General features: G+C 47.0%; 8 protein-coding genes across 10 annotated transcripts; 4 read left to right on the plus strand and 4 right to left on the minus strand.

Annotated features, from left to right (window-relative positions):
- Window positions 1–639: 639 nt before the first annotated feature.
- LOC117851516 (uncharacterized) lies at window positions 640–3,231 on the plus strand. 2 transcript variants are annotated; one of them, XM_034733342.2, is made up of 11 exons: window positions 640–794; window positions 877–970; window positions 1,103–1,152; window positions 1,235–1,284; window positions 1,388–1,496; window positions 1,592–1,652; window positions 1,748–1,800; window positions 2,066–2,158; window positions 2,256–2,319; window positions 2,575–2,682; window positions 2,782–3,231. In XM_034733342.2, exons 1-11 carry the CDS (start codon window positions 768–770, stop codon window positions 3,024–3,026), a joined length of 954 nt encoding a protein of 317 aa, XP_034589233.1. In that variant the 5' UTR covers window positions 640–767; the 3' UTR covers window positions 3,027–3,231. The 2 variants fall into 2 exon arrangements, with proteins under 2 accessions (XP_034589233.1, XP_072149065.1); XM_072292964.1 differs by lacking the exons at window positions 2,256–2,319; window positions 2,782–3,231 and having other exon boundaries at window positions 2,575–2,646.
- A 2,658-nt stretch (window positions 3,232–5,889) lies between these two features.
- Window positions 5,890–8,785, plus strand: LOC117851465 (glycosylinositol phosphorylceramide mannosyl transferase 1). The gene is made up of 5 exons (XM_034733289.2): window positions 5,890–6,647; window positions 6,728–7,100; window positions 7,289–7,455; window positions 7,585–7,655; window positions 8,357–8,785. Exons 1-5 carry the CDS (start codon window positions 6,373–6,375, stop codon window positions 8,515–8,517), a joined length of 1,047 nt encoding a protein of 348 aa, XP_034589180.1. The 5' UTR covers window positions 5,890–6,372; the 3' UTR covers window positions 8,518–8,785.
- A 106-nt stretch (window positions 8,786–8,891) lies between these two features.
- LOC117851467 (thylakoid lumenal 16.5 kDa protein, chloroplastic) lies at window positions 8,892–10,517 on the plus strand. The gene is made up of 4 exons (XM_034733291.2): window positions 8,892–9,436; window positions 9,585–9,724; window positions 9,835–9,907; window positions 10,058–10,517. The coding sequence occupies exons 1-4, from the start codon at window positions 9,058–9,060 to the stop codon at window positions 10,165–10,167; spliced, it is 702 nt and encodes a 233-aa protein (XP_034589182.1). The 5' UTR covers window positions 8,892–9,057; the 3' UTR covers window positions 10,168–10,517.
- Window positions 10,518–10,599: 82 nt separating this feature from the next.
- Window positions 10,600–14,880, minus strand: LOC117851466 (uncharacterized). The gene is made up of 8 exons (XM_034733290.2): window positions 14,644–14,880; window positions 14,048–14,459; window positions 13,850–13,940; window positions 13,236–13,341; window positions 12,248–12,430; window positions 11,484–11,963; window positions 11,315–11,380; window positions 10,600–10,953 (listed from the first exon to the last, which is right to left on the minus strand). The coding sequence occupies exons 3-8, from the start codon at window positions 13,874–13,876 to the stop codon at window positions 10,949–10,951; spliced, it is 867 nt and encodes a 288-aa protein (XP_034589181.1). The 5' UTR covers window positions 13,877–13,940; window positions 14,048–14,459; window positions 14,644–14,880; the 3' UTR covers window positions 10,600–10,948.
- A 137-nt stretch (window positions 14,881–15,017) lies between these two features.
- Window positions 15,018–18,029, minus strand: LOC140222531 (pentatricopeptide repeat-containing protein At3g03580). Its single transcript, XM_072293359.1, has one exon. The coding sequence runs from the start codon at window positions 17,062–17,064 to the stop codon at window positions 15,283–15,285; it is 1,782 nt and encodes a 593-aa protein (XP_072149460.1). The 5' UTR covers window positions 17,065–18,029; the 3' UTR covers window positions 15,018–15,282.
- LOC117851464 (pentatricopeptide repeat-containing protein At3g62890) lies at window positions 17,216–21,221 on the minus strand. 2 transcript variants are annotated; one of them, XM_034733287.2, is made up of 4 exons: window positions 18,799–21,221; window positions 18,036–18,715; window positions 17,460–17,524; window positions 17,218–17,356 (listed from the first exon to the last, which is right to left on the minus strand). In XM_034733287.2, exon 1 carries the CDS (start codon window positions 21,147–21,149, stop codon window positions 18,924–18,926), a length of 2,226 nt encoding a protein of 741 aa, XP_034589178.1. In that variant the 5' UTR covers window positions 21,150–21,221; the 3' UTR covers window positions 17,218–17,356; window positions 17,460–17,524; window positions 18,036–18,715; window positions 18,799–18,923. The 2 variants fall into 2 exon arrangements, with proteins under 2 accessions (XP_034589179.1, XP_034589178.1); XM_034733288.2 differs by lacking the exon at window positions 17,460–17,524 and having other exon boundaries at window positions 17,216–17,356.
- Window positions 21,222–21,660: 439 nt separating this feature from the next.
- Window positions 21,661–22,361, plus strand: LOC117853837 (probable non-specific lipid-transfer protein 2). Its single transcript, XM_034736121.2, has one exon. It carries the CDS (start codon window positions 21,800–21,802, stop codon window positions 22,082–22,084), a length of 285 nt encoding a protein of 94 aa, XP_034592012.1. The 5' UTR covers window positions 21,661–21,799; the 3' UTR covers window positions 22,085–22,361.
- Window positions 22,362–23,209: 848 nt separating this feature from the next.
- On the minus strand, window positions 23,210–26,407 carry LOC117851405 (uncharacterized). Its single transcript, XM_034733218.2, has 5 exons — window positions 26,247–26,407; window positions 24,546–24,682; window positions 24,186–24,439; window positions 23,859–24,011; window positions 23,210–23,733 (listed from the first exon to the last, which is right to left on the minus strand). Exons 2-5 carry the CDS (start codon window positions 24,664–24,666, stop codon window positions 23,686–23,688), a joined length of 576 nt encoding a protein of 191 aa, XP_034589109.1. The 5' UTR covers window positions 24,667–24,682; window positions 26,247–26,407; the 3' UTR covers window positions 23,210–23,685.
- Between the last annotated feature and the right edge of the window lie 250 nt (window positions 26,408–26,657).

Below are 26,657 nucleotides of genomic sequence, written 5' to 3' on the forward strand. Positions count from 1 at the left end.
TTTGTCACTGAAGAATCTCTTGATTGGAACACTATAGGTTAGTACTGCCCTTAGCAATCATAATCGTTGAAAGATGCTCATCATCGGGTGTGAGTTGTGCATGTGAAGGTATCGCTTTCAGAACCAACGGAATGTCTTGCTCGTTCTTGCTTGCAGATTTGAACTTCTTGCACCAGTGCTGAGAAAGAAGAGAAAAATACTTAATTAATTACCCACCACAGTCTCATTTGAAATTCCTCTCCCTTGAACTCAAAAGGCTAAAATACGCCGCTTTGCACAAAAGCGGATGCATGCATTATGTTCCGAGGCTCGAAGGTGATATTAGAACTTGACCAATATCGCTTTGATAGAAGGGAATTGGAGTGGAATGAAGAAGATTGAGCATAAAATGAACTAATTTCTCCTCCGATCCCTCCAATTCCACTTCAATCCACTGTCATCGAACATGCGCTCTCGTGAAACACCTCATGTGCATTCACCCCCATCGGATAATCGGCCCAAATATACTACCACTGGCTTCTCTGGCTCATCTCCAGATCCGGCAATCAATTTGGAAGCCCGTGCGTTAATCAGGCCAACGCCGGGGATGGGGATGGGGGATCGGTGAGGTGGGCCGTCTAACAGTCCAGTGGGCCCAGACACACACTACTCTCTCGCCCCGTCGGCCCACGCGCCCCCGCCCCTTCCTCCGTCCCCGCCGCAATCTCCGAACAAGACCGCCCCGCCGCCGCCGCGCCTTCCTGCTCCCGGTCCGCCTCGTCGTCGTCATGGGCAAGGCCTCCAAGGACAAGAGGGTACGCTTCCTCCGCCTCTCCACCCTGCTCCTCCTCCGCTTTGCTCTGCCGCATCTCACCGCGCTGCGCACCGGTTGCTCAGGACATATACTACCGGAAGGCCAAGGAGGAAGGATGGAGAGCTCGTAGCGCCTTCAAGCTCCTCCAGATAGACCAGGAGTTCAACATCTTCCATGGTACCAGCTTGACCTACCTTCTATGCTCACCTTGACATGCTTGTATTGTAGCTGTAGCGGCCAATATCTCGTACTCTACCATGAACGAACAGTACCAATCTGATGAAAAATACTTCCTTTTTTTTGGGTTAGGAGTGAAGCGTGTGGTTGATCTGTGTGCTGCTCCTGGAAGCTGGAGTCAGGTATCCTTGTGCCCGTGTTCAGTAGCCCATCCGTGCCACGGTTTGTTTGTCTGATTACTTGATTTGATATTGGCACTTGTAGGTTTTGAGCAGGAACCTCTACGTACCAGCAAAACAGTCCCCTGATTGCAAGTAAGTATCTGTGCCAATGTGCCACTGCCTGTTCTTGCGTAATTTGGTTGTGAGTATCTGATGTCCTTTTGCTCTCCTTGTTTGTGTTGTGTTATGGTACCAGGGAAGGCGACCTTCCTCTCATTGTTGCAATTGACTTGCAGCCGATGGCTCCAATAGAAGGTGTTATACAAGTGCAGGGAGACATCACTAATGCTCGGACAGCCGAAGTGGTGAGTTGGACACTTGGACGGGGAGCATAAATTTTTCTTTTCTAGCTTAGCTCATGTGATTGCTGCCAACTTAGCTCATGTAAATGTTTTGCTAGGTTATTAGGCATTTTGATGGATGCAAAGCAGATTTGGTGGTTTGCGATGGCGCTCCTGATGGTATGATAGGAACTGGAGAGAGCTGATCCTTAAATATAATCCGTTTGGATATACCAGTGAATATTAAATACTTGTGGTTCTTTGGATGATTACAGTTACTGGGCTTCATGATATGGACGAATTTGTTCAGTCCCAGCTTATACTTGCGGTTAGTTCATATTCATCTTCTGTCTACATCCAATTTGAATCAGCATGTTCTTTTATCAACAATTTGTAATATTCATAGGATAAATATCAGTTAAAAATATTGATTTTAGGTTTATTAGATTATGTAGCATGTTCAACAGTAGCCTTTTTGCCAGACTTCTGGAGAACACCGTGTACTTTATGTTGCACAACACTTATGTCAGTTGTGTTATGCTTGTCTTCAGTTCGGATTTCTCTAATTTATTCTTGTACCACCTTGCATTTAGGCACTTACGATCGTGACTCATGTACTCAAAGTTGGTGGAAAATTTGTTGCGAAGATCTTTCGGGGTAAAGATACGAGTCTCTTGTACTGCCAGGTGATATACACTTCTGTTAGGCTATAGAATTTGCTAATGTTTCCGTTTTCTACTCACACTTATATTGTGTACTTGTCACACTGTGTGCTTTATGCAGCTAAAATTGTTCTTCTCACAAGTTACATTTGCGAAGCCGAAAAGTAGCCGGAACTCAAGCATTGGTAAGTCCTTTATATGTTCTGAAAGAAGATTCATACATGTGTGCCATGTATGCTTATCTACCTTCAATGGGTCATATAGCTTATGGTCACAATTCTGAAAGTATTGTTGTTGTTGGGCATGTTTGGGAGATTACCATTAGCAATCCTATTTGCTATGTAGTAAGGATGCATATGCTTTCTGGATAATGTTGATGGAAAAATGGAAAACGTTTATGTGGTCTTGACATTTATTTGTCCTTGTCGTTTGTCAAACAGAGGCGTTTGCAGTTTGTGAGAATTATTCACCTCCTGAAGGGTTCAAGGAGGAAGATCTTTACCACCTGCTAGAGAAAGTGGGGACTCCTTCAGGAGCTGACGACTTAGGTAAGGGCTACGAATTATTATACAGCACTATGCTGCTCCGATTGGCCCAGCAGATGATACAGAGAAGTACTCAATCCTTATGCCATTTGTCATGTGCAGATTGCAGAAGTGGATGGCTCGAGGGACCAAACAAGGTCTATATTCCATTTCTAGCCTGTGGGGATCTCAGTGGCTACGATTCGGACCGTTCATACCCGCTCCCGAGCACGGAAGGCGGCTCCTACCGTAGCTTGGATCCAGTCCAGCCTCCCATCGCCCCGCCTTACAAAACCGCCCTGGAGATGAAGAAGGCTTCCAGCCACGGTGCTAGTGCAGATACTGTCAGACCATCTGCGGACTCTTGAATGTAGCTTGTTTTCATGCACCCACCGTGTTAAATGGTGTAGGAATTCAGAAATCTTCTGGCTATGATATTGTCCCACACTGCTAGCGTAGAAAAAGATGAAAGTGATACTTACGCTGTATCCTGGATTTGGCTCTTCAGACCCTCATCTGAAAAAGAAAATTTAGTCTCCAAACGCTTACAAGTAATATCTTGGGTTGAGATCATGCTCGTGTCCTTGTTTAGCACTGCTACTGCTGCTGCAGTGGTTGGATGGAACCGTATTCTGTTTCTGGAAAGGGTTGACAACCTGTTTTGTAGTAGTAAGTTGGAGGTGAGTCTCAAGAAAAACCTTGCAGATGACACTCATGGATAAACTTTCATATCAAGACCCTCTGTCTGATCTGAATTACTGCATTTTGATGTACATGTTAGCTGTGTTATAATCAGTGGAGGAGATGAAGAATGAGAGAGTCAACTGTCATGTTGCATTGCCATGCATAGCCTAAAGGTACATGTATGATGTACAAAGGGAAACACTCTAGACACAAGCAAAATGACTAAACTACTATTCTCTCTACAACGTACTTAGGAGGGAAATTTCGCTGTTTTTTTTCTTTATGCTTCGTTGCAAGCGGTATTCTATAATTATGTCTTGTTTTTTGGGTGTCTCGTGAGTTCCTACTCGTTGCATCTATCTGCGTAATCATGTTAATCACTTATCAAGAGTCAAAATACACAAAGTTGGTGTGATGTAGAAATCCCTATTAAATTTGGGCAAATTTCATCGGTTTTCCCCGAATTTTGGTGTTTTCTTCCCACAACCGGGGGGAAAAAACTCTCTATACTGATATCCCAAAGCCTAGGTAGCATGATAAAGGATGATCTGAAATTTTCGCTAAATCCTGGATTCCCGTCTAGAAAAAGGAAAATCTAGTTCCGAAATGCTTATGATTTTGAGCTGTGGCTCTGTGCAACATGTATCTAATAAGAATACCAATATCTTGACTTGAGAACTTGAGATCGTGCTCGTGTCCTTGTTTAGATCTGCCGCCGATGCAGTGGCTGGACTTGAACATGATCGTAGTAGTATTCTGCATCTGGAATTCTGGATAGGGTTTGCTACCCTGTTTATAGTAGCATGGAGGAGTGTCATCAGGTGTCTTAAAAAAAGAAAAATGACTACAGGATGTGCCGTCACGAATCGCCGGTGGATCGAGGCGATCGGCCAATGCCATCTCCTAATTCCTAAACAAGTGAACCCTGTTGATCGCCATCCGGATTAACAAGTTCTTGGTCTTTCTGATAGCACGAGGTTCCGGAGAAACACAAGGACTGCTGCTTCCAGCAAGTGATCGATGATGGGCATATATGCAGCTGTGGAGAGCGCTAGGGGGCGGAAATGCCCTTCGTGCATCATCCCTGGCATCAAGCTTTGTCTCGCTTTGGACAGTGATTGTCGTGGGGTATTTTGGAGTCTCGAAAACGTTTTCTAGGGAGGAGGAAGTACAAAAGGATAAGCAATTAATCTCATGTAAATCTTATTTCTCATCTATGCATGGAATAAGTGTCCAGATGAACACGGAAGTCATTTCTTCCAGACTTGCAGTCTTTCTAGACTATACTAGGCTTTCTTGTTCGCACAGACCGGGCGGATCAAAGTTTTGGCCGTGTCACCGTGTGGCCCCCAAGGCCCCAAGAAGTCTCTCCTCAAACTGAAAAGGCAGTAGCCCGCACCCCGCAGCTTATACCCCAACTAACAGAAGAACAAAGCCACTGAGATAGCGGTATGTGCAGTGCTTCATTCATGTGTTTGAGAGATTGTTCAGTCTGATTCAGATTTCAGATGCCAACTCAAGCGATAATTGCCCAATCGACCTATAATAACACGTAAAAAATGCTCATTATAATTTCACTCTTTAAACTTGTCCCGAGTTCTCATCCCGATCCCGATACTCTCAGAATACACATAGTAGTCCTTAAATTTGTCCTGAGCTCTAAAAAAAATTTAGATCAACCTAGGAAGAGCTAGGCAATTTTTCATTAAAAAAAGAAATAGGCACCTCTAAATTTGAGCTAGAGGTGACTCGAACATGGGTGATTAGAGTGCACGACCAAATCTCCTACTCTAACCAGTTGAGCTAGGCTCACTTCCTAACATGTCCCGAGCTCTCATCCTAGTCCAGGTACTATAGATATGCACATAGCAGTCTCTAAACTTATAACAGTCCCTAAACTTGTTCCGAGCTCTTATTCAGGTCCATAAACTTGTCCCGAGCTCTCACCACTAAAATTTTAAGTGGATTTCAAATCCTCATGAATTCTTTTATCAATTTTAAATGAGATTTGAACTTGGGATCAATTCCTCTTGAATTTCAGATCGAATTTGGGTAGGATTTGAACTCTTACGATTTCAATCCTACTCAAATTGATCCAAAGGTCATGAGTATTTGAAATCAAATTTGAATCCTATCAAAATTAATCAAAAATTCATGAGGATTTTAAACAAGTTCAAATCCCACTCAAAATTTTAGTGGATGAACGCTCAAGACAAGTTTATGGGCATAGATAACAACTTGGGACAAGTTTAGGAACTGTTATGTGTATTTTAAGAGTATCAGTATTGGGATGAGAGCTCGGGAGAAGTTGAAGAATTAGGATAAGAGGTCGGGATAAGTCTAAGAATCGGTATTTTAAGAGCGGAATAAGTTTAATAACCGCCAGTAAAATTTACTCGGTACCGAAATCCTACGCTCTCTCGTACGGAGCGGAGAGAGAAGACGGTGACTTTTTGTAACGGTAGTCAAAGGTCCCCGTATCCCATCGGAGATTGTTCAGTTCAGCACCTGTCACCGTTTTCCCGAGAAACATCCGCAGCTCACTGCCCGTACGGTATCCCCTTCCAACAGACCAGCAGTCACCAGTCGTTCCAGCCCCGGGCTTCCCAGTCGAGTCGCCACCGGGCCGGAGCTGGCCACCCCGCGACCCGCGTCCGCCACCGCCACCGCCACCGGCCACCACCGCAACGCAAGTACGCAACTCTGGCCGTGCCGCACCAAGATAAAGCTCTTGTCTTCTCTAATTCCTCTCCCCCTGTTTCATTCAAAAGCCAGCCGCTGGCTTGGCTGGCTCGCCGATAGCCCAGGTGCCCGCTGCCAACCTCCACTTCCAGAAGCCGAGAGGGCCACCGCGAGAGATCTTACTGCTCCGTACCCGCGTACGGACTCCCAATCAAACCCGAACCCGTAGCCGCGCCGTCCCACCCCGTACCCAATCGGGGGAGGCCACGCCGACGGCCCGCCCGCCCGCCGCCACCTCGCGGCGCTCTGCTCTGCTGCTGCTGCTGCGCGCGCGGGGGGTGCTAGCTCATGCCCCGGATGACCAAGCTGCTGCTCCAGCTGCAGGCGGCGGCGGACCGGAGGCACGGCCACGGCAGCGGCCTCGGCTTCGTCCCGGGCGCCGGGCGCCGCCACCCGCCGACGCCCCGCCACGCGTCCGCCGCCGGCAGATTCGCCCCGTCCTGCCTCGTCCTCTGCCTCCTCGCCCTCGCCGCGGCGGCCACCACGCTCGCGCTCGCGCTCGCGCTCACGCTCCACCGCCACGGCCCCGACCCCGCCGCCGCCGCGCCTGGCGCCTCGCCACGGTAAGCCTCCATTTCCCGACCAAACCACACCTGCCGCTCGTGCTCCTCCATTTCACTCTCGAACGCGCTTGCCTGTGCAGCGGCTTCGCGGTGGTGATCAACACGTGGCGGCGCTACGCGCTCCTGCGGCGGTCCGTGGCCCACTACGCTGCCTGCCCCGGCGTCGACGCCGTCCACGTCGTGTGGAGCGAGCCGCGCCCGCCGCCCGAGCACCTGCGCCGGGCCGTCCTCAACGGGACCCGCCGCGGGATCGTGCGCTTCGATATCAACGGCATCGACAGCCTCAACAACAGGTTCAGGCCCATCCGGGGGCTCGCCGCGGACGCCGTCTTCTCCGTCGACGACGACCTCATCGTCCCGTGCTCCACGCTCCGGTTCGCCTTCGACGTGTGGCGGAGCGCACCCTCCGCCATGGTCGGCTTCGTGCCGCGGATGCACTGGCTTGCCGACCCGGTATGATGTGAATCGATTCATGTGGTAATCCTTTGCGAGTAGTATTGGATTTGCATTTCGACACGAGAAATTTGTTTGGAATTTGAACAGTTGATTTCAATTTCACTCAAAATTAAACAAATTTGAATTTTACATGGACTTAAGTACGAATATGTCAAAAAATTTAATTGGAGCTGTTGCTTATGCAGAGAGGAGGTGGTACAAAGGAATACCGATATGGAAGCTGGTGGTCAGTTTGGTGGACAGGCACATATAGTATGGTTCTGTCCAAAGCGAGTTTCTTCCACAGGCAGTACTTGGATCTATATACCAACCAAATGCTACCGTCAATTCGCAAATATGTGAATGAAAATAGGTGCACTCCCTACCTCACCTCATCACTTTTGATAGAAAATTGGCTTCGGTTATGTTATGGTGTTGTCTGTGATTGGATTATGTAGTACTCCATGGATCTTACTCTTTTCGCTACGCTGACGCTTTGCAGGAATTGTGAGGATATTGCAATGTCTTTTCTTGTTGCAAATGCTACCAGAGCTCCACCAATATGGGTACAAGGTCAGTGCACACCCCTGTGAACAAGTTCAGTTCTTCTGCATCATCTTTCGAGAAATTCAGACGCTTTAATTTAGTTGAATTTGTTCATTTCCTGCACTGAGGAATTTCATCTTTGGAGAATAAGTTTCACTCAATGGCAGCAACACATCTTCCCATAGAGTCATTGATTAAAATATCTTTAAATCGTGCAGTTTATCGACCACTATAGGGTCTGGGGACCTTATCCTCTGTTTAGACTTTAGACTCATAGGGACCATATCCTTTCATACTCTTTTACTTACAATTGGAGAGCTATGCAATTTTTATATTATTTGACCGTATGAGTTGTTACTTGGCTGTATTGAAAATTAACAATATGTCAAGCCACTTCCAATTTCATAATTTCCTGAACCACCTAGCCTTCCAGTGTCTTGATTAAGCATCGCTGTACTGTAGCTTACCTGAAACTTCCCTAGTGTTTTTCTGCTTGCCTGTTACTAATAGTGTTACTTGAATGGGCAATAACCTCATGTAGCAATTGAATAATAATCCATTGCAATAAACCGAAAAGGATCAGTTCGGCATCACCATAGAAACAGAAAATAACTAGTCACAGAAACATGATAGGATCTTTGTATTGAGGCGGCTCATATGCTATCCTTCATGCTATTGGTCTCATCAGGAGCCTCTTGCTCACATTCGTGTCCTTGATGTTACCACAGGAAGGATATTTGAGATTGGATCGAGTGGCATCAGCAGTTTGAAAGGCCATGGTTTGCAGAGATCCAGATGCCTCAACACATTTGCTGCCATGTATGGCCATATGCCTCTCGTAGCCACCACAGTCAAGGCTGTCGACAGCCGCAAGAGCTGGTTCTGGTGATATGCCTCTTGTTTGGCTCTGCTATCTCCTGTTATTTTGCTTTTCAAATTTCCTTAGGTGCTGCCTAGCCATATTACAATTTACGAGGCTAGTGTGTCTGTGCATAATTCATCAGCACCTAAGAACACAGGTTGTACACGTTGAGACTAAAACACAGCGACCACATTCAAATTCAAAATATTGGAGTTAGTTACTTGTAATCCATGTGAAAGGGGATTGCTCATGGTTATTGATGTGACAGTAATCAATTCACTGCTTCTTTTTTTTTTTTCTGGGGGTGTTCAATTTGACTATGTTGTGCCACTGTGGCAACAGCCTGATGCTGTATTGCTGTTTAGTGCTTACCACTAGGCTAACCAAGCTAACACATGTGTGGCTGTGACGGCCGAAGGAAGATAGTGAGGATAAGGGGACTCTTCCATTGGCCCAGTCGTGCATGCTTCCTTCGTGTTCTGTCCACAACCTCTAGTGCCTGCTTCTTTCCTCTCCCTCTTGGCCCTTGCTGCTGCTGCCGCTTCCTGGGGGAGAACACGATCGCCAATGGTGGCCATTGCTACCGAGGCATGGGCGCTCGCCGGATGCGGCGCGGCGTCCAAGGTGGCGGCGGCGGCGGTGCAGGAGCTGCCCGCGCAGCAGCATCCCCCAGCGGCAGCATGCAGGGCCAAGTTCAGAGGCGTCAGCAGCAACGGAGGCCAGGACCGGCGTGAGGCCGCCGCCGTCGTCGGCCGACGGAGCGGCCTGGCGTCATGCGTGCTCGCCGCCCTGGCGGCGTCGTTCTCCCCGCTCGCCGCCGACCGCCCCGCGCGGGCCCTTGTGCTCGAGGAGGACGACGACATCGAGCTGCTGGAGCGTGTCAAGGAGGACAGGAAGAAGCGCCTGGAGAAGCAAGGGATCATCAGCGCCTCAGGCACCGAGACTGGTCAGTCAGTCAGTGAATTTACATTTTCCGTGAATTTACCTGCACTTCTTCTCATGCAGTTGTTTTTTAAAATTTCCCTGTAAAGGAGAGATAAAATCTCCGAATCTTTGCAATAGCAGTAATGCTGTAGTTTGACTATAAACCACAGGGTACTTGCAGGACCTCATCTACAAGTTGAGCAAAGTTGGGCAGGCCATTGACAAGGACGATCTCCCAGCCGCGAGCAGCGTCCTGGGTTCAAGTACAGATGCCCAGTGGGTGCAGAACATCAATGCAGCTTTTTCCAAGGTTGTCTTTCCTCATCCATCCTGAATTGCTTCCCTTTCACTGCAGACAGTTGTTTCATTCCCTTCTCAACTTGTACATTTTCTTGACCTGTTTAGTTCTCTGTGCAACAGTTCAGCTCGAGCCCAGAGGAGAGGAGCACGGTTGATAGCTTCAACGCCTCCTTGGCCTCATTGTTCACATCAGGTATACGTGCAGTCTTATGATCTGTAGAACTAGATCTTTATCTGAACTTTCTATTTCTGAAACATACCTGAGCATTCATCTTCCAGTGATCCATGCTTTTTCTGCCGGCATGAATCTGAAATGTTCCATGCGTGTGTCCTTTCGTTGCAGTGAACAAGCTTGATGCTGAATCCTCCAAGTCGGCGTTTGTGTCGTCAGCCACAGCGTTGGAGAAATGGATAGCGTTAGCCGGACTGAGTGGCCAACTCAAAGGCTTCTAATATGCGAGTGAAGTGGCTTGCTGACAAATAGCTGGGTGCTTCTCTTACTCGAAGCACTGGCTGTGATCGCAAGACAGTGTATGCATCCGGCACTTGTGAATCTTCTAAAGAGGGTACCGTAACAGAGAACTGAGCTCACTTGGAGAACGGCAACATTCTCATCAAGAAATTGGAATTAATTTGCGATGTATTATCACAGTAATAGGAAATGAAGCTAAAATTGCTTTTGTTTGGTTGTCTAGTCTCTGTCTTTCAAACTCCAAGAAGCTCATGGGCAGTTTCTATCCTCGAAATTGGGGTATGTCAAGAGAGATTGAGGTGTATGAAACATCAGCAGGTTTTTTTTTTCAGTTTTCATCAATCATGCCATGCCAAGTCAGATAGTGAGACAACCTGCACATAGATAGCTATCACAAATCACAGGCCAAACACTGATTTGAGAACTGCTTTATCAATTAATTTTTTTTATGTGCAAGCCAAACAAGAAACATTACCCAATAAAACGCAGATGCATACACCGCTGCGCCTAACCATTATATTACAGAAGCACGACAATGTACACAGCAGTACAGCACCGCGACAATACCATCAGAAAGCATACTGGAAGACCGACTCAGGATACCCTGTGATGAGGTAGCAGCAGTCAACCCTATCATCACAATATAAGACGAGAAACTAGAAAAGAGACAGCTAACTCAAAAGGTCCTCAAGTTCTCCATCAATGCAGGTTTGCCTGCGCATAAGAGTATGTACAGATGGTTGGTGCACTGTGCATGGCTGCTCAACCTGCAGAGGAAAAAAACATTAAATACCAGAATGCGTGTTTGTTGACAGCAGAAGAAATCACTAAGAGAGAGAACAACTCAAGTTACGAGAAGTTTCCCTAAACAACTAAGAGAAGTTTTCCTAAACAATTAAGAGAAGTTTCCCTAAAAAATTAAGAAAATACTTGATCGACTAAATTATTGGCTTATTAGCGTAAACAACGAGAACTCCCACCAAGCAGGCACTAACTGTTTTGCTTGTCCAATAAATGCATGAAAACCATTTTCTATAGGGATAGTAAGCAGCGGAGACAGCAGTACATGTTGTGTCCATGGGGTGCTTCTGAAAAAAACAAAAGGATGAAGGATGATTCAGCAGTCACCTGTATGATCTCCTCCAGTTGAATCAGAGAAGTTATTTGTTTCAGAAGTGAGGAATGGCGTCATTTCTGCAGAAAGGAAATCCAAAGACAAATAATGTATTAAGCCAAAAACAGGGGTGGAAGAGGTACTGAGAAATAGGAAGAAATTAGTCATATCAATGGAAGGTACCTGCACTTTGGCTGAAATCCTCTGCCAAGTCTGAAAAGATGAAACTTTGCGGAATCTGGTTCAAGAAGCTAAATGATGATGATTCCATATCCAAAATCGAATCATTCAGTGGTTGTCCATTCAACTCTGAGCTACTGAAGGATCCACCACCAGATGCATCACCTATTGACTGGCATGATTCCAGGAAAGTATTCCCGCAGAAAGCAAAATCAGCATTACTTGAATAGCCAGACTCTGTCTTTATTGTCGCACTTGCCCCATTGTCACCAAACAGGACAGCAGTTGCATTCTGGTCCGACTGCAGACTAGTTGAAGCATCAATTCCACTGTGAAGACCATGCAAGTCTTTACCAGCATTGAGTAATTGATCACCAGATGGCGTGCCATTTATTATACCACTTGAACTTCCATTGTGCATTATACCATTTGGCACTGCAGATCCAGGAGCAGTCTCCGGCAAAAAGCATGAATTTTGCTTTACTGAAACAAGTAAAGAAAGTAGCAATGTTAAAATATCAGACAGTAGGAAGCCAGCAAAAGGAATTTATCAGCAAATGAGAGGAGCGCCGAAACTGGAAAGTGGCAATAGTAAGATATGGATCCCATAAGCAAAAATAGAACTTCAAATTAATGAATTATAGACTTGTTGAACTTATAAAATAGTTCAATTGCTTTGCAAAGAAAACATGTATTGCTTGAGATTTTTCAAAGATTGCTGAGCAGTTACTGATAAGAAGCTCCAAAGCTTGAAATAGAGGTCCTACATTGGTTGGAGTTAGAGCCATTAGGAAGAGACATAGAAGGGATCCCTGGAGGAAATTCTTTATTCATGATCTGAAGCTGATCCTCAAGAAGCTTGTTGAAGACCATTATCTGATTCTTAAGCATTAGCCTCATATAGTATGCCTTGAAAAATAGAGGATTCTGTTGCTCAAGTTGTCGCCAAACTGAAAAGGTCAGAGAAAAAAGCACCACTTAGCTAGCAACCAAAAAGAGATTTCTTTAAGAAAAAAAAATACTACAAAATACTGGGATGGAGGTAAGCAATATTGGACATTCTGAGAGAATCAGTGAAACAAATGGAACTCTGCAAGGTAAATTTTCACTACCATGCTATCTGTTGGTATCATAATGGCAGTTTAGCTGAAGCACAGATTCAATTTCAATACATTACATCGCAAAAGAAATTTTCAGAAAAAAGGGGCTGCAGAACTGGAAATTGGAGGCCAAGCTATCCAGTTTGTCATTAAGGTAGGGCAATGGGTCTAAAAAACTTTCACACATGATTTTTTTTTAACATTGAGTCTGCCATAATTTTGTGCAGGGATGGATGTTTTTCATTATCATAATACAAGAATATTAGAGGGCACCAATCAAGTTTCCAAGAATAAATGGTTTGCAATTAGTGTTTCAACTGTACTGGATGGCAACTGGCAATGCTATTGCTTATGATAGGTCCAAAACGGGGATCCTTCCTGACAAAACGATGTACCAATTAGCAAATTTGGGGAGTATACAACAATTATTGATACAAGGGTGGAGAGAATTACAGCAACAATTGTTATTGTTGGTTGTGGTGGTGGTGGTGTAAAGCATTATTTGTGTAATGTGAAATAGCATATGACCATGGTTCAGAATCACAGTTGTAACATTGGACTACGTTAGAGCGAGATATGCATGAAATAACTTTGGAACAATCTGCAAGTAAGAGAAAGGAGTGATTTTACTGTACAAGATAACAGTGAGCATTACCAAGTTCAGTAATACAAGGCTCTATCTTTGCGTGTTGAGAGAGGGTATCGATTACTTCTTTCTGGTTCATATACACCTGAAGGCAGCGCTCTATAAGAGCCTGGACCTGTACACCAGTAGTCAGCAACTTGAGTTAATGAATTATCTTATCGATCTCTCCAAGTAAATACATATGAATTCTTTGAAGTATGTTGCATGACTTGCATCAAATAAGATTGGAATGTAATAGAAAGACAGCTATTGAGCAGAATATTACAGGACACAAGGATTCATGGCATGCACAAAACCAATATCAGTTGCCTGTAGGAACTACAGGTGCACAACCAATGACGGATGCATGAGAGTACCCTAGACCTTAGATGGCTGAACCATTGGTATCATCCGACTGAAACCCTAGATTACCAATTTGAATACGAGTGCAGAAACCAGCCTGTTCTTTGAGGGGGAACAGACACGACTAAGGGATATCAACAATTCGCAACACCCAGGGAGCAGAATCACAAAAGAAGTAATTAAATCCTCGTCAAGGAACCAACTGACGAGCAAAAACACAGATTAGGGCGGCAACAAAAGCACCGAACCACTAAGGAAGCTGCATGTTCTCGTTGACAGACCTTGTGGACTAGCTCCTCGCTCGCCATGCCGGATGCTGCGCCCCTCTTCCTCCTCCTGCCCTAGCTCCTCTCCCAGGCGAAGCTCCTCCCCCTACGCAGCAGAGCAGAGACGGGATGAGTGTCGCAGGACAAATTACCCCACGGGGACCGCGAGATTAGGGGGGATTCGAAGGAATTCGACGGACGGATCGGTCGCACCTGCCGCCACCGCCGGGGAAGGGAATCCCAGCCTGCTCCGCGTAGAGAGAAGGAGAGCAGCGGGTGGTGGGCGGTGAGGGAAGGGAAGGCGGAGGAGAAGAGCGGCGGCCAGGCCACCAGCAGCAACCCGGTTCACCTGCGCCTCGTGATCAATCAATCAATCCACTAGCTAGCCAAGCCAAGCCAAGCCTGAGCCACCACCACCACCGTGGCTGCTGCGAGTTGGGTTGGGGGAAAAGGAGGGGTGCTGCGATGGTGGAGTCCCTGTTCTGGAATCTGGGGCACCAGACCCACTCCCCCACCCCCATATTGGCTGGGGGAATATTTGATACTGCACCCAGTACTGAATCTTTTTGCACTGAATTTCCTTTACCACTTTATCATCACTTCCTTTCCTTCAGACCACCTCCCTCTTTCTCCCAAAAAAAAGAAAAAGAAAAAAGAAAAAAGAAATCAGTTCAGACCAAACTCCAATCAGGCTATAAGGTTAACCAACTGAAAGTATGTGAATCTGTACATGTTTGGATGCAACTGGTAGTAGGTGGGTCAAGCATAAAATATACAGAGACGGAATTAGATTTATCCTGCATGCTTACCGGAACTTTTTAAATAAGATACTGGGGGAGATGAAATGGAATGGAGGCACCACAGGCAGAGAGGGGTCCTGCCAGATCTGAAACCGGAGTGCCCGTATCCCACTCCGAATCTGCAATAGCAATGCTCCGGTAGTCCGGTCCAGTGCCCCATCCGTCTTCTAAATTTGCATTCTATTTTTCACTTTTTCGTCGCCTTGTACTGTACTCAAAACAACTCACCCTTTTGGCCTTTTTCACTTTTCAATTCAGGAAACTAAGCATTTGCACTTGCGTCTACACGGGCATCATCCTGTGGTTGCAGCAAAGTGCAAACATTCAGGGCAGTTGTGAGAACAGAGCCGGAATAAACGTAAGAAACCAACTGAACAAACATGTGACTGTAAGAAGCATCCCTCAAGATTCAGATCTGAAAGAACAAACAGAGCTTCAATTGCCAGGCAGCAAGCAGATATGTGATGTAGCCACTGGATTGAGGTATGCAACAACATCCAAAGGCACCTTGTGGCAACACAGAGAGCACCGCAACACCAACGCGGTATGTAAGGAAGGATGACTTGTAGGTTGGTAATAGGACCTTCTTGTGATGTTCAAACAAGCGAAACAACTAACCAGGCCATAACGTTTTGTGACCTCAGATGCTTAGATTCCGTTACTGATCTCAACCAAGCTGTGACCACTCTCCTTCACTTCTTTCCCACTAGCCATCGCTTTAACCCTTGAAGCATTTTCGGTGTCCCCAATCTCGTGAAAGTATTTTGATACCTGCAAGTTGGTGGCTGGATCCTTTTGGCCCACATCTATCAGCATATTTGCGGCTCTCTTTCCCATCACATTTTCACCATGTGCCATGCAACTCTGTAGGAGCGAGCTCCATGCCTTGGTGTAGTGTCGTAGTGGAGAGTGCTCCATCATTTTCATTGCCTCCTCCACAAAACCATCTCGACTGAGAAGGTTAACCATGCAGGCAAAGTGCCTTTCATCAGGATCCAGCTCACGGCTTGCTCTCATGAGTTCAATCACCAGCCTCCCTTCTTCAAACAGCCTTGCCTGATCGCATCCAGCAATTGCGCACAGGAAGGTAACATCGTCGGGCTTGAGGCCCCTAGAAACCATCTTATTTAACAGCTCCACTCCTTGCGCGCCATCTCCATATCGAGCGCAAGCAGATATTACTGAAGTGAAGCAAATGACACTCGGATCCTGCAAGCTTTCAAATATCAAGTGGGAGCTGTTCATTTGACCGGCTCGAGCATATGTGCTGATCAAAGAGGAGCACACAGCCATGTCTGTTTCAAAGCCCAGTTTGAAGACCCAAGAATGCAGCATTTCGCAACTGATTAAACTTGAAGAAGCTGACAAAGATGTGGCCTTGATGGTTGCAGATAGAGTCACATTATCAGGCACAACTCCCTCTACAATCATACAGTACAATACCTCCAATGCGGAGTCAAAAACCTTGCAGCGAATTGATGATGTGATGGTTGAATTACAGCACTCCAGTGCAAGGCTTGGGATTTCATTAAAGATTGCCAAGGAAGAATCAAAAGAGCAACACTTTCCATACATGTCAATGAGAGAAGTTTGCACATGCGCACTACTCCAACTGAATCCAAGTTTAAGAGCAACGCCATGCATCTGAACCCCAAATTGAAGATCTCCAGTCTGACCAGACAAAGCAAAGAGCCTGACAAAGGAGCGAACTGAGGGCAGCTTGCCGTGCCAAACCATCTGTCTCAAGTAATCAGTTGCTTCCTTCTTACATCCTCTGCTTGCATAAACAGAAACAATGGAGTTCCATGAGATTACATCCTCGGAAGGGATATCATCAAGTGAATTCTTAGCATCCACCAAATCCCCAGTCGCTGAGTAAAGATCCACAAGCAAGTTTGACAGGAAAATGTTTGAAGGAACCCACCCTGCCTTAAGAACTACTCCATGAAGCTGCCTGCCTTGTTCCAGCCATTCTTCATCTTGATAGCATCCTCTCATCGCGTAACAGTAGGAAAGACCATTCAACTCCAAACCATGTCGTCTCATGTCAAGTAGGGAACAAAGGAGGTCCTCAGTCAGCTTAAGGTTGCACAAGCCACCCAGAACCACATTGGACATGACTGTGCTTCGCAACGTCATCTCATTGCACAGCAATAGGGCAGCACAAGGCATTTCAACACGCATATAGAGATTGACCAACGCAGACCCGATAAATGGGTTGGAGCACAGGCCCAACGCCAGCACCCGGCCATGCAGTTGTAGTCCCTCACAGCTGTTGCACGCACTGAGGATTGCAGAGAAGGTATGAGGGGTCTCTCTGACGCCCGAACCAACCATCCACCTGTAGACTGCAAGAGCTCGATCGCCAAAGCCACTGCGAATGAAACCAGTGATCATACGGTTCAAAGAAATGACATCCCGCACTGCCATCACCACAAATAGCCTAACTGCACACTGTGATGGATCCACCGATGCTTGGGACTCTGCTCTTCCTTGCTGGTATCTGCAACTTGCAGGAGTGAGGTCAGCATGCAGCTTTGCAGGATTGCCAGGTTGGTGGGGGACGTGTCTAAGCAGCAAGCATCTCTCCGATTTCCATTAGTCTGCAGCAAGCCCTCCAGAGAAGAAAAACAGCAGAGACTGTTCTTGTCAAGCAGAGTGTCATCTTAACTTGGCCCATCACTTTGGCGCTCCTCACCAATATCACATACCGATTGGATGACTGGCATAAAATCAGATGAACAAATGTATGGGAAGCTTCAGAACAGTTTGCTCAGAGTCACAAAAACAAAAACAAAACTAGAATATGGCTATCTAAGCACCACCTGTTACTGTCATGTAACCTGGTAACGAGTAGACGTTGGTACAGCTCACATCCTCTACTGAAGATCTGAATGACAGACCGTGATTGCCATCATCACTTGGTAGTTTAGTATACAAGGACTAATTTAAAGTTGTGCCCAAATGATATAAGGCCATAACATATAGAAGAAAAGGGACTGTCACAACTCACCGTTCAATGAACATTTCTACAGTCAGAGTGAAACCAAAACTTAGGGTTATTGTGAACATTTCTACATGTGGGTTAAATTGTAATTCAATTATTGCCACAATGAGTTGTTATCGTATTCAAGTCTGAAGCTTCAATAAGCAATACTGATCAGTACTGCATGCAACGATTCCCCCATCCACCTTAGAAGAGTGCGATTTAGATGTAGCAAGTTGCAGTTTCCTATTTCTACATCACTGTCAAACACCATGATATAGTATTGGTACAAATAGATGAAAAATCTCACATTATCTCACTCTAAGCTTCAAAGTTGATGATAGATTTTCCATATACACCAAATAGATTACACTTCAGAGGCTTTGATCAAATCAGAGCCGAGAAGACGTCTCACCTCGGTAGGCAACAAGGCAACCAGGCAGGGGCGCGGGGACTCCGTCTCCGTGCTTGGCAGGCAACGGCTGTCCGGCGTGGGGCGAACGGCTGCAAACCGCACGCGCGCGCGCAGGCCGGAGCGCGACGCCAGCAAGCGGCAGGTCGCAGGGGAGGTCTGGGCGGAGGAGGGCGGTCGCCGGAGCGGGCGAGCAGGCGGCAGTGGGGCGGGCGGGCGGCTATGATTTGGCTGCTTTGCCCCTGAACTGCCCAACAAAGGAAGAAGCACCAGCTGTGCAGATTGACTGGGCTGGCCAGTTGAGCAGTTTAGACGGCCCACCCAGCCCATTATCTTTCGTTGTGTCCTTTTTACTCTTTCTGTACTGGGCAAGTCACACAAGTTGCAGAACTGCTGTGCTGGAAATAATGTCAGCGTCACACTGAAGAATCACATAGATTCAGACATTCAGTTTCATCACTTTGAAATCCACCGGAACCAGGCACAAATGGAGTGTGTTCGGGACAGAGCCAAGCCGCCAGCCCTAGAAACTAGGGGGGCTCATTCTTCTTCCTCTACCTTCCTTTTCCTCTTTTCTCCACAAAAATACCTCATAAATCCACTCCAACTGTTCCCGTGTGAAGAGAGGTACAGTTCCAATGCGGCAACCAGCATTCAGCAGATACACGACTGACTTCCTATCCCTGGTAAAATACATAAGAGAGCTTGGTGATATCTGTTATCAGAAGATTCATAAGCTCCTTTATGACATGGGAAGAAATAGTACCTTAGGCATTTATAAATTCGAAACTGAACGCCAAATTGTGACATGAAGCACTTGCGCTTTTAGTGTATTCTTAGCTTCTTGCCTTCTGAGCTCTGGAACAAGAACAACATCTTGCAGAACAGAAATCACCAAAAATCATTGCAAGAACATGTTCCGTCTCGGAAATGGTGGAACCTACTCCGGTCTCTAACAATGATTTCCCGGTTCCAAAGCTTGGAGATTAACTTGATTGCCGAGTGGCAGTCCTCACAGACCCTCAGGTTCTTCATGATATGAATCGGTAAGTTCGGTGCAAGGCTAATGAGACCAAAAGCAATTGCCATCTTCTCACTGTGGGCTAAAAGTGCTTGCTCTTTCTCTTCCTCATCAACATCCACTGTTATCTTTGATGTGATCGGTGAATAACCAACAGATTTTAGCCTGTGTGCAATTTCCTCCATCATTGCAATGATCTCAAACTTCCAAGGGTGTGATTGGTCATTAACAACAAACTTGTGCACCTGCCCAGCCACAGTAATCGAACTGTAACCTGCCGTCTTCTTAACTCCCCGTTCCTCCATCAACATCCTTATCCTTTTTGCATCTACCCATTGTCTAGAGTCTATGTATATGTTATACAACTGAACATAGACAGCATCCTCGTCAGGCTCTAACTTCAGAAGATTCTCTGCAGCATGTCGAGCTAGGTCAATTTTTTTGTGAACTCTGCAAGCACTCAAGATGGAGCCCCATATGACAGCATTTGGTTGCATTGGCATCGTCTGAACAAGATTCATAGCTTCATCCAAGAGCCCACTTCGAGCAAGCAAATCTATCATGCAGCCATAGTGCTCAATCTGAGGCTGTATCCTGTGCAACGATCTCATCTCATTGAAATGCATTCGACCTTCATTAAGCAGGCATGAGTGGCTGCATGCAGTAAGAACAGCAATGTAGGTAACTGAGTTGGGCTGAAAACCATCGTGTTTCATCTGGCAGAAATACTCCAGAGCAACCTTACCCATCCCATGGAAAGCAAGACCTGCAATCATGGCACTCCAAGTGCGAACATCTCTTTCACCCATCCGCTGGAACACAATGGTTGCCTCATCCACCCTCCCACATTTCATGTACATATCCACAAGTGCGGTTCCAAGGTAAACATCTTCTTCCACCAGCCTCTGCTCAATTGAAGCATGCAAAGCCCTGCCCTGAGGCAGAGCACCTAAGCTTGCACAAGCAGTGAGAAGGCTCACCACTGTAAAATTATCAGCGCGCAGGTCGTGTCTCCTCATCTGAATGAACAACATTAATGCGTCTCTAAGCCGGCCACTGTGGATGTATCCAGTGATCATCGAGTTGAATGTGATGACATCAGGGGCGTCCATTTGATCAAACAGAGACCTAGCAACATCAACATGGCCAAGCTTGCAGTACCCGTCAATGATAGCATTCCATGGCTCAGGCTTTTGGCCTCTTCCCACAGCGTCAAAGATCCCCTGTGCACAGGCAATGTCACCACACTTGGCATACATGTCGATGAGCGCAACAACAAGATTGTCGCTCATCCGGATCTTCTTCTCCCCAACCAGAAAGTGCAGTGAGCGTCCAATGTCCAAATCCTTTAGCTGCGAACAAGCTGAGAGCACACAAATCACCGTAACCTCATCCGGCGCGACACCATCTGAAAGCATGCTGTTGAAGCAATCCACAGCCTCAGCAGCCCGACCTGCACGAGAGTAGCCGGCAATCAAGCTAGTCCATGAGATCACGTTCCTCTCCGGTGCCTGCACAAGGAGCCTCCGCGCTTCATCGAGCATCCCCATCTTGGCCAGCCCACCGATCACCGTTGTCCACACAACCGGGTCCTTGACAGGTATCTCGTCGAACACCCGGCGCGCGCTGTCCGTGAGCCCGAGCGCGGCGTACATGTGGATGAGGGGGTTGGCTACGAGCGGCGCGGCAGAGGGGAGCATGGTCCGGAGGCACGCGGCGTGCAGCATCCGACAGAGCACAGCGCGACCGCGGGGGAGGGCGCAGCACCTGAAGAGGAAGTGGAACGTGAAGGCGTCCGCGCGGACGCCCCCGCGGCGCATGCGGCGGAAGAGGAGGACCGGATGGTCCGCGCCGGCGGACGCGCGGAGGCAGGCGCGCAGGGCGGTGTCGAAGAGGAACGTGGAGTCCTGCGGCAATGTGTCGAACAGGCTGAGCGCGTAGCGGAGGTGGCGCGGGGCCGAGAGGCAGTTGGTGAGGGAGTTGAGGAGGTGCCCAGCGGAGGTCGGGTGGACGATCCTGCCGGATGTGGTGAGCATGGCGTGGAGCTGGGACGCTTGCCGCACCGAGCGAGGGGTCGGCCATGGCGACGCCGGCATGGCACGGCCGCCGCTCGCAGCTGAGGAAGAGCTGTGCGGGGTGCCGGCGCGCGGTCAAGCTCGAGCGGGGAGCTCGAGTTCTTTTGGGCTGCTTTGATAAAGGCCCATGTATAAAGGGAAGGCTTTATTTGATGGCCCATCTTTCCAGTTCAGCTGTGCCAACTCAATATCGGCCTGATCGGAGCCCAACCCAAACAGTGCTCCGCAACAACGTTGTTCCTATAGACAGCGCGCGCGCAAGTGATGAACAACAACCGAATGAAACTTAAATTGTGAGAGAAGACATAGAGCGAGAAGAAAACCTAAATTATGAGGTATCTTCGTTCGGATCTTCCCTGCCGACCACGGTGCGCCGTCGGTGCATGCATGTGAGAGAGCTCGAGGAATGGCCAAGGATGCACGCCCACAATGCAGAGCGTGGTTGCCCATGATCAGCCCATGCACTGCGTCTCCATGAAAGCTTCCTCGTTCCATTCTACATGCCCGCACAGCCCTATAAATTAGAGGCCTCGCTCAGACCAGCAGAGCCCACTCACTCGATCCCCATCTCTCACCATCACTCTCTCCACCTGATCGATCTCTGCCGAGCGAGCGAGAGTGAACGATCGAAGCGAGCGGCGGCGCTGCAGAGAGATCGATCGACGTCGACCATGGCCATGGGCAAGGCGACGGCCACCACCGTGCTCGTGCTGTGCGTCCTGCTGGTGGCGGCCGCGCGGCCGCTGGACGCGGCGGCGTGCAACCCGTCCGCGCTGAGACCGTGCGGCGGCGCCCTGTTCGGCCGGGCGGTGACGGAGGGGTGCTGCGTGCAGCTGAAGAAGCAGCAGCCGTGCCTCTGCCAGTACGCGCGCAACCCGGCCTACAGCAACTACGTCAATGGCCCCGCCGCGCAGAGCCTCACCAAGGCGTGCGGCCTCCCCAAGATGAAGTGCTGAGATCGCCGGCGCATCGCCGGCCGCCGGCACGCCCGGCCGTATACACCACTACTACGACTACGCGTCCACGACAGATCGACGGTGGACGTCTAAATAAATGCCGCGACGGCGAGCTCTAGACGATGAGCTGGTTGTCGCTGGCTAGGTCGCCTACTCCGGCAGCTCGTCAGCTAGCTCAGCCATGAGCCTATGATGCTGTTTGAGTGTTTGTCCCCGTGATGTTTTTTAAGTTTTGTTTCGTATGAGTAAAGTTGTGCTGGTGTGCTCTGTCTGTGCAGTGTTTCGTCTCATGGAACCACAGTTACTGTTTAATCCCAATAATGATGATCATAAAGAAAGAGAGAACTACACCAATGTCAAAGAAAAGAACACCGAGCTTTGGTAATAAAAGTTCAAGGACTGTGACAAGTTCACAGCATCTAGTTTCTAAGATGATCGACTACGAGGTGTTTGGATACGAGATGCTAAACTTTAGCAGGATCATATCGGATGTTCGGATGCTAATTAGGAGGACTAAATATGAGCTAATTACAAAACTAATTGCACAGATGGAATCTAATTCGCGATACGAATCTATTAAGGCTAATTAATCCATCATTAGCAAACAGTTACTGTAGCACCACATTGTCAAATCATGGACTAATTAGGCTTAATAGATTCACCTCGCGAATTAGACTCCATCTGTGCAATTAATTTTGTAATTAGACTATGTTTAATACTTCTAATTAGTATTAAACATCCGATGTGACATGTGCTAATGTTTAACAAGAGAATATCCAAACACAAAAAAAAAATGTGCAAGATACTGATTGCACAAAAACAAAAGGGTAGGAGTAGGACAGCACCAATGCTCAGGTATGCAAGACCGCCAGCATGCTTCACCCTTGGTCTCATTTTCACTGCTCGTCGACGTGTTTTTACCCCATAGGACCACAGTTACTGTCGAATAAGTTTTACTAGCCCGGCCTTGGTATTTCTAATTCTACACGTACGGATTCATTCCAAGACGAAACCATAGCACGAGCAATTTCGCCATCATACTATCTGCAACAGCTTGCTTGTGAAAAATGGCACAAGCGATCTCGCGCTCACAGCAAGTTTGAACGAAACAGGCAATCAACCACATGTAAAACGACTGAAAGTAGGCATTATCTGACAAAAGCTAGTATTCATATACGACCGGTAATCTAGTAAACAGCACCACAAACAGTATGGATAACACTCCCAGAATATCACACACACCAGAGCTGTCGCAGCATAACCTGCAGGGTTGGAACTGTCTTAAGAGTACCGAACCCGAAAGAGCCAACCAAGAGATGTAAAAATCAGGATAACCACCAGGTATTACTCGGTCTTCATGAGCCAACCAAGGGATGTAAAACGCAGCATAACCACCAGAAATATCTAACTACCAAGTCCAGAAGAGCTGAGCAAGGGATTTGAAACTCAGGATAACCACCAGAAACATCAAGCTAATCCAGCCAACGGGAATGGAAACATTGCTTCCACCGCTTTGTCCTCCAAGCCACACTTCTGGGTGCAACTAATATGTACATCAGAATGCAGTAATTGAGATCAAACAGTGCGTCTTGACATGAAGATCACTTTGTAGCTGAAGCCCCTGCTGACTTATCATCATTGGGCAGGCCCTGCGATAAATAAGCAGATCAGGAAAGGTTGTCCAAGAGGGCAATAGGTGGAGTTACTACTTCCCACCATTTATCTTCAAGAACAATACATGTAAAAGTATAAACACCAAGAGAACCCCACATACCAGGTCATTGTCAAGCAAATTGATATTCAAGAACTTTGGCAGGACAGATTTCACATCAGAAGTTGTTGCCGACTTCTCATTCTGCAGATCTTGATTGGGGTTGCTGCTACTCTCAGACACTTCAGCATGGTGGTAATCGTCACCAGGTAGGCCCTGCGATGAATAAGACAATCAATGAACAGAAGAAGTGAGCAATGCACAAGAGCCTTGTCCAAAAGGGCACAATCAGTGGAAGTTTTGCATTAGAGCATATATTTGCAAATGGTTAGGTTACCAAAATTTCGAGAGAGGGAGCAGAGAGCGGGAGGGAGGAAGAGTTCAAAATACCTGGCCATCATGCAGGTCATTGATATCTTCAGCATCATCATGAAGCATATCTTGTGAGCTCAGCTCGTCAAGCATATCAACAGTCAGATTTATGTCAAAATCATTTGCCTTGAGTAACTCATCAATGAAATCTGTGGAGACATTTGGGAACATTGAAAAGACCATATTGGCTAGAGCAACTGGATCCATGTCATTTTCCTCATACTTCGAAGGATCAAAAGTGTCACCAGAAGTTTCACCCTTTGATGATGACTCTGAAAAAAGGTTAGGAAGTCTCAGCTGTGACTGTAATCATATGAACAAACCAAATTTGAGAGTTAAAACCCTGCAGAGCCATTAGAAAATTGCCTTCAGTCTCACCTGCTTGGTTTTCAAGGGCCTTGTCTTGGTTTTCTTGGGCCTTGTCTGCAACTGCAAATGAACTCAGGGATCCAGGTATGAAAGGACTGGCATTTGGATTCAACTTGAACAACCCTTCCATGGTTTGATCAGCAAATCTGTGAATGTGCAGAGAGGAAAATTTAGTGCAAATATTTATGCGGCAATCACAACAGCAAATAATACAATTTACAGGTGTAATAGCAGGAAACACAGCTAAAAAGCGGCCATGCATGCCTTATATCAAGAGACAATAATATGGTCCCTAGTGTCAATTCCCAAACCATAAAAGGAGCAAAAAAAAGGACAGTATTATAATCAGAAGTAGATCGACAGGGTTAGTACAGATTTTGATCACATGTACAAATTTCAGTTTTTGAGTGCATCAGATTAATCTTGTTGCACTAGAGTAATCCAGAATACATTGTAGAAGAGTAAAGTTCCAAATGCAGCTATATGTTTCAAAAATAAAACGCCCACTTGGGTGCCTGGCATGCATTTTGCCTTCAATATCACCATACAGGATTCCTTTCTTCAAACATTGAGAATGATAACTTCAAAGAAAAAGGTGAAATGAAACATAACTATTTCATTTTTCATCAAGACTAAAAGGCTCCAGCAGACCAGCAGGGCACCCTCACATTAATCAGAAACAGTATAGCTCCCTAACTTGCATCAAGAACAACTAACTAACTATACACAACAGGCCCATGAAATTTAAGTGAAGATTGGACTGCATGGAACTTCTGTGGCCATAATTCCCTTTTAGTAAACAATAATGCCTTGCATGAGAATGAAAAGCAATCATTGACGAAGTTATGCAAAATTATACTAGAGGCTCGAGATATCAAAACGGATTCATAAAAAATAGAAAAGGAGGCAAGCTCCTAGGCTGTGATTTGCTTGTTGCGTTGGAGTTCTAGAATTACATCCCCGAGGCAACAAACTGTTTACCAAACCCATTTCCTAGAAAAAGTAGTGACATCCCTAAAGTTACAGCCACTGCCTCCTTTGCTCGCCAAGATCTAGTAACTTACATCAAATGGAGTGATTTAAAAGAACAACAGCGAGTGTTTATGTGAGCCTACAAGCTTTCTGACCGATATAATGTTGAATAATCAAAGTAACTAGATTCAAAATGCCATACCAAACCAGAATCAGAATTACAACTAACCAATACATCAAGATGCCACACTAGACCCATAATAATGCAAATAATAGGCAGAAATCCCTGTACATCTCGCTATAACAAATTATTGCCTACTGCTGCTAATCACAGCAACCCTTCTATTCCGTGTGCAAAATAAAGCAGCTCTTAAGACTAGCATAAATCTGGGCCAGATTCTAGTCTACTGAAGCAACATCATCACCACAGATAGATATAAACCAGCAGCATTCCCCTCTTCCCCTCACCCACCCCATCAAGCGAACCGAACTGGAGCCTACGAATCCGAGCAACCCAAGACGATCCCCGCCGCAAAGCGCACCAGAACACAGCAAGGAAAGCAAGAGATCGACCAAAAGTCTCACGGCGACACGGATGAACCAGATCCACACCACGATCGCGACGACTAGACGCGACTGGGGGCGGACTTGACCTAGACGGGACCCGGGGAATGAGGGGTAGCGCTGGATCGGACAGATGCAGGCAGCCCAGAGCGGGATCGAGCTAGGAATATTCACCTCGGGACGATCGGCGGGAGGCGAGGCGAGGCGGGGGTCGCCGGTATCGGCGCTTGTCGCGGTTGGGGTGGTGGTCTGGCAAAGTGTGAAGGCAGCAGAGGCACGAGAGGGGGAAGGGGAAGAAAAGGGAAAGGTGTGCGATGGATGGAGAAGGGGAAACGCCGAAACGGCAGGGGCGTGACCAAAGCGGAGAATGGGGAATCATTCCAGCCCGAAGGATTTGGCCCGTGGGCCTCATACGTTAGCGCAAAAAAATTGAGCTGGGCCAAGGCTGATAATGCACTCAGGCCCATTCCTAGTAGGCTTTCCGGGCTTTCATCTTTCTGCTCTGCCTGTACAAGAAAGTGTACGGTTTCAGGTTTCATCAGAAGTTCAGAACAGAGAAGGAACAGAGAGAACCTCTGCACTGTT

This window comes from Setaria viridis, chromosome 4 (assembly GCF_005286985.2).
Source record: "Setaria viridis chromosome 4, Setaria_viridis_v4.0, whole genome shotgun sequence".
Lineage (NCBI taxonomy): Eukaryota > Viridiplantae > Streptophyta > Magnoliopsida > Poales > Poaceae > Setaria > Setaria viridis.